This window comes from Olea europaea, chromosome 10, assembly GCF_002742605.1.
Source record: "Olea europaea var. sylvestris chromosome 10, O_europaea_v1, whole genome shotgun sequence".
Lineage (NCBI taxonomy): Eukaryota > Viridiplantae > Streptophyta > Magnoliopsida > Lamiales > Oleaceae > Olea > Olea europaea.
Genome location: NC_036246.1, coordinates 38,020,207 through 38,026,802, shown reverse-complemented (window position 1 = coordinate 38,026,802; position 6,596 = coordinate 38,020,207). Strand labels below are relative to the sequence as shown.

General features: G+C 37.8%; 1 protein-coding gene across 1 annotated transcript; it reads left to right on the top strand.

Annotated features, from left to right (window-relative positions):
- Nucleotides 1–604: 604 nt before the first annotated feature.
- Nucleotides 605–6,065, top strand: LOC111402132 (BTB/POZ domain-containing protein NPY4-like). The gene is made up of 7 exons (XM_023030220.1): nucleotides 605–1,242; nucleotides 1,368–1,461; nucleotides 1,945–2,032; nucleotides 2,454–2,624; nucleotides 3,626–3,695; nucleotides 4,048–5,223; nucleotides 5,328–6,065. Exons 4-7 carry the CDS (start codon nucleotides 2,563–2,565, stop codon nucleotides 5,883–5,885), a joined length of 1,866 nt encoding a protein of 621 aa, XP_022885988.1. The 5' UTR covers nucleotides 605–1,242; nucleotides 1,368–1,461; nucleotides 1,945–2,032; nucleotides 2,454–2,562; the 3' UTR covers nucleotides 5,886–6,065.
- Nucleotides 6,066–6,596: the final 531 nt, after the last annotated feature.

Here is a 6,596-nt window from a genome sequence, read left to right as displayed (position 1 = left end):
TTTGTATAAAACTCTGTCACTGACCCCGTTCTTCTAGCAGACATTGTTAAATTTTGGTGACATTAGGACTTGGGAGAAGCGGATAGGGCATAAATAGGATAGGAACGTGATCACAATTTTTCCACTAGGTCTAGGGGAGATGATCATCTTTGATTGGATCAATCAACATCTAATTGAATCACCATACTATCTAAATTAACCTATCATGCTAAATTACTCGTTGCGTGCACTAATAACTAGTTTGACGACAGTTTGTTTATGTCAAAATCACTCATTTTGATTGAATGAGTTGCTTTACTCTCAATTACTAAGATTCGCATGTAGAAAAATCGGGTAGAACTTAAATAATAGAAAAATATAACTGATTAGAATATAACATAATCCTAAAAAATGAAAAATAAAAATAATAATTTATAAGATGCATGCACCTCTTGAATTTAATGTTAGAATATTATGTGACAATAAAAACACGAGTCCTTGGCACCAAAATGGTTCTCTCTTGTTATGAAACGATTAAAGAGTGATTAAGCAATCAAGTGTACAATAAACCCTAGCTCCAAAGTAAAAGCAGCCATGAGTAACCCATGTGACCCCCTCCCATACGAATTCATCCGCATATCATATCCTCGCACTTATCGCCGTGAGTTTTGGATTCAGAATTTTTATTTACCTGAATTCAAAAGGTGATATTCTGCTTAGGAAATACAAGTGGAGTTGGATGCCATTATTATCAAAGTACGAGAGAAACATGGATGAGTCGTTTTCTCTCTTTAAAAATTTGTGAATAAAGTTTGCACAGTATTTGATAATCGTACTAAAAGAAAAGGGCAAAAAAAAAAAGCGTTTGTAATTTTAACAAAGGGGGCAACAGTGTCAGCCTGGCGTGCCAAACACTGTAAACTCGTATATGGAGGTAGAGGATTGACGGGCCGTACTGGACGAACTAAAAAGAAGTGAACCCACTGCACAATTACAGCTGAAATACAGTAAAGAAATAGAAAAAAAATACAGCTACTGGAAAATTAATAATGGGTTAACACTTTTGGGATTTGTTTACATGTTTATGTGAAAATGGTCATTTTGACTCATGGTATAAAAGTATAGGGTGGAGAGAAAAGGGGTGGTGGTGCTGATTCTAAAGGGATAGATGAGACTGTGGGAACATTCTGAGCTTGGCCTTTTGGGAAAACACGGTGTTTCTGGGTGGCTAGCAAAGATTAGTGACAACTCATTCTTTTCAGGGTTCGATTTTTCGTTTTTTTTTGTGGGCAGATCCGTTCTAATTGTATACTGGTGGTGGGATTTCTTCTTATTTTTGTTCCAAAGTTTTAGTTTAATAGTGCTTTGCTCTGTTTTACACTGTTTAGCCCCCCATTGAGTTGTGATTCCTTGTAAGGAGCAGAAGTTTTTGTTGATCTGAATGCCATGATTGACAGGGAAGTTTAACACCTTCTGTTTTAGGTGAGTTCTGGAGAATTCTGAAGTTGAAATTTCTTTCTAATCTCATCAGTCAAGGGTTTCTGTACATATATATATATTGATTCAGGGTTTGGTTTAGAATACTATTTTCCATGGTATGGATTTGTTTTCCTTTATTTGGGCCATTTTCTGCATTTGGTTCTTAATCTCTTGCACTAATATGATTCTTGCTCTATGAAAGGTTACTTTGTGATTGATTGTTCATAAGTTTTGCTAATTGGTAATTTGATATTTCTGGGTTTTTGCTATCTTTATTATGTGGTGGAGTGATGTGATGCATTCTTTGGAATTTTTCCTTTTTGTGGATGCACTACCATTTCAGAGAACAATCTTGTTGCTTGCATTGTTGTCCTGTTCACGTGTGTGTATACATGTTTTTATACTTTTCAAAACTGGTTGATGCTTCCTTTCTGCAATTTTGGTGCTGCCCTTCCACTCATACGGATATTGCGTTGGCTTTGACAGGTCTTTTCAACTCCACTGAAGGATGATTTTACCGTCTGTCAGCCAATTTTTCTGAATTTTTGTTTCGGATATTCGAACCCCATAATAGGTACATTTAACTCATATCCTATTTCATTCGTGTGTTGTGGAATGTGGTTCTTGCAGTTGATTTCTGAAACGAGGTCAGGATATTATATTTTCTAATAAGAAGATAAGATACTTGAATATTAAAAAAAAAAAAAGGGGAAAATTCAATTCACACACATGGTCCTGGCATTCTTATTTGATTCTATTCCCATTAAAGATGTCGATTTTATTTGCAATACTAGGTGGCACACAATCCCTAGTTCTTTTTTTTTTCTCACTAGTTTTGGGTTGGGGGGAACATTGGGCCGTACAGTATCATGATTTACTTTCTTGTATTTGGATCTGTTTTCACTCCTCTTATATCCTAGTAAGGTCTCGAGGTTGTGACATTTATGTACTCAATATTCACTTGTTGGCCTTTCCTCCCTTTGCTTCTCATGCAGCACTCTTTTCCGACTTCATTTAGAGGTATAAGTGGTTGAACTGTGGGTTGCTGAGATATTACAGAAATAGTTGAAAGTCTGGAGTTGAGAAGATCTTTTGGCAGCCAAGATGAAATTTATGAAGCTTGGCTCTAAGCCTGATCAGTTTGAGACTGATGGGGACAATATCAGGTCAGTATGCACCCTCTGTGAATCATAATCTCACTTTTTTTCCTATATGTTTATAATGAAAGCATTTCCGTGTTTTTTTATTACTATGTTGCTGGTTTGCTACTGTTTTTACTTTTCTTACAAAGCCTTGCCTTTTCTTTTTCTTATTTTTGATAGGGTTCTCTGTTCAGCATCTTTAAAGTTGTTGGTTTTAGGAACTGCTCGGGACAGCTCTCTCGCTCCTTCCCTTAGACCCCCTTTATTTTGATTTCCAGGCATTGAACTGAAAATGCTTGTTTAACACACATCACTGACATTGATGAGGCTATATGACAGATTAAAACAAGTTACTATATTTGTACGATTACATTGAATCGGGTATATTAAATTTGCCTATTTTTCCAAATACGTAATCGTAGGATCGAGATGCATGTCAAAAGTAAACAGCTTGCATTTGATTGCATCTTCCTTATCTTCTACACTAACATAAATGACTGGAAAAATTCTGAGGCTCACTTCCAGGATAAAGATGAACAATTGCCTTATACGAGTTGTTTTTCATCTCAATTCTCCACATTTATGTGGTGCTTTAGAAGGTGGACATAAATGACTGATGATGTGCAGCAGTCTACGTTTCAAAGTAGTATAGAGATGTAAAGGAGTTGGTGCTTGTTATGGCTATGAAAGTTGATCGCAGAAAAATCCGCTGAAAAAGCCTTATAATTTTAAAAAAGTATCTCAGTATTTCTTTATAAAACAAATTTCTGATTACCACTTGGATCAATATTTCTAATTGTCTCTTTGTCGAGTAATAAAACACTCTTGAATTGGTAGAGTATTCTAAATGCAAATCATATGAGAGGACATGAGCTTTAATTTTCGTTCGCTCTTCATTTGTCTTTTTCATCGAATAATGTACGGATGTATACCACTTTGCCATGTTCAAGGAAGGTTATTTAATTTGTGAACACGTAATCTAAAGTTTACTGGGAATCTCACTGATTTTCCATTTGTCTGCTCAGGTATGTGGCGACCGAGTTGTCAACTGATATAATCATCAATGTTGGGCATGTAAAATTCTATCTGCACAAGGTATAGCCCTTCTATGCTGAAGATGTGCTACTTTGTGCATTAAGACATTGATTTCTTGTGCATCATTTGGAACAGACAGATTAACATTCTGTCAGCCAAATTCATCAATAAGATTACTTCCATTTGTTAAGGTCAACTCTAATTTACACTTATAGACCCAAAATATAGTCCTATCACAAGATCAACTAAAAAACCATCCTAAACAAATCAGACACGTTTGGTCCGAGATTGTTAATCCACCATTTTAAATGACTTTAAATATCATAATTCTGCAATCAACTATGACTGTTGTCAGACGTACATTCATTGCTGCAAGTGCTCATCTTTTTTACTAACACTGTGTATTTTGTAGTTTCCCATATTGTCCAAGAGTTCTCGCCTGCAGAAGCTCATTGCTAGTACAAATGATGAAAGCAATAATACGATTGACATCCATGATATACCCGGTGGACCTGCTGCCTTTGAAATATGTGCTAAATTCTGTTATGGGATGGTAGTAACTCTCAACGCATACAATGTTGTTGCGGCACGTTGTGCGGCAGAGTATCTTGAAATGTACGAGACAGTTGAGAAAGGAAATCTCATATACAAGATTGATGTCTTTTTAACCTCTAGCATTTTCCGAAGCTGGAAGGATTCTATTATTGTTCTTCAAACGACAAAATCTATGATTCCATGGTCAGAGGAATTGAAGGTTGTCAACCACTGCATAGATTCTATAGCTACTAAAGCTTCTATTGATCCTTCGAAAGTTGAGTGGTCATACACTTATAATCGTAAAAAACTCCCCTCTGAGAATGGAAACGAATCACACTGGAATGGTGTGAAAAAACAACAGATGGTGCCGAAAGACTGGTGGGTAGAAGACCTCTGTGAGCTTCAAATTGATTTATATAAGCAGGTCATAATAGCAATAAAAACAAAAGGGAGAATGTCTGCAGACGTCATAGGAGAATCTCTGAAAGCATATGCTTTAAGAAGGCTGCCAGTTTTCATTAAGGGTACGGTACAAGTAGATGATGTTGCAAAATACAGGTACTTGGTTGATACCATAAGTTTGCTATTGCCCTCAGAGAAATATAGCGTTTCATGTAGTTTCTTGCTCAAGTTATTACAAGCATCTATAACGTTAGAATGTGGAGAGACAAGGAGAAAAGAAATCATGCGAAGGATTGCAGAACAGTTGGACGAGGTCACGGTCGGTGATCTTTTGTTTCATTCTCCAACGGGTGAAACAGCACTGTATAACATAGATATAATACATGACTTGGTCGAGCAGTTTGTGATGCAAAACCACAGTTCTCGGATTGACAGTCCTGGTGGTAATGAATTTCAAGAGGTGTGTACTAAATTTACTTCAGACGATCCCAGGATTAAGGTGGCCAGATTGGTTGATGACTATCTTGCTCAAGCTGCAAGAGATTCCAGTTTACCTTTGTCAAAATTTGTGGATCTAGTTGAACTTGTTTCTGGCTTTCCAAGACCAACCCATGATAGTATTTACCGTGCTATTGACGTGTTCTTCAAGGTTAACTTTTGATCTCTTAACATTGCTAATTTTGTTTACTTTTCTTTTTATTTTTTCTCATGTCGGCGTAAGATTATCCTTGACCAACAATTGCGCTTTTACAGGAACATCCTAGTCTGACCAAGAGTGAGAAGAAGAGGATTTGCAGGTTTATGGATTGCAAGAAGCTCTCTGCTGAAGCCTGCACCCATGCCGTACAAAACGAGAGGCTCCCATTACGGGTGGTTGTACAGGTTCTTTTCTTCGAGCAAGCCCGAGCAACATCATCCTCCGGCGGTTGTAGCACATCCGACCTACACGATTCCATCAGAACCTTACTCCCGGGTGGGTCCCATGGGAGTTCCAGGTCAGCAACGACCAACACAGATGAGGATTGGGATACTGTCCAAAGCAGTGAGGAACTCAAGCCTTCGAAGGGGGAACTCACTTCGCTAAGGTTGGGGAGCAAAGTAGCTGGCAATGACAATAGCACGAATGATGCAAAATCAAACACAGAAAAAGTTGCTACCAATAAAGTAAAGAAGATCTTCTCGAAACTCTGGTCTAACAAAGATCGTGAAGGCGAGATCAGCAACTCGGATACATCTGAGAGCCCAGCTACTACAAATGCAGAGGAGAATAGGTCCATCTCTTCGAGAAGGAGGAGGCATTCCTTATCTTAAACTTATTGCTTAGAGGAAGCATGGAGAGAATGTAGGATTGTCCACTCAATTTATGACTTGTTAGTTATTTATGTCATAATTCTCTATTTTTCTTACCCTTTCAAACCAGTCACTCGAATGATTTGACGATTCGTGTCCTTGATGTTGGAATTTAAGGGTAAATTTGTTACATTTCGCAAATATTGGAGACGGAAAGTATAATTTTTCCTCTTTTAAACTATCTAAGCCAATATGTTGAACATAACATGAATTTGGCTTATGCGTGTAACGAGGAGCTACGGCATATGCCAATTAGTTGGTGAAATTGATTTTGGTAACACAAAAATAAAGGTAATGGGCCTCGTCAGAGCCCATTCATTTTTGGAATTGGATTCAGCACACGACCTGTGATCGAAAGAAAAAAAAAATGAAGGAGATTCTTTACAGAGGTTAGAGGAATGGCCACGACAATGTGTTCCGACGTTAAAGCAGCCAACATGGCCCCGCGAAATTGAGCTCCTTTCGATCTCAGCTACAGTGGAATCTGGCAATTGAGCACCGCCACCAGCGCTCCTGTCCATTTCTCTTTTCGTCTACTCTCCTCCATGGGCACACCGGCCCTGGGTATGATCTAATGATGACCCCAAGTTGATTGAACTATTGACCAGCTGAAACTCTTTTGTTGGGCTTTCTTTGGTATCATATGCAAAGGACCTATCAAAACAAGATATA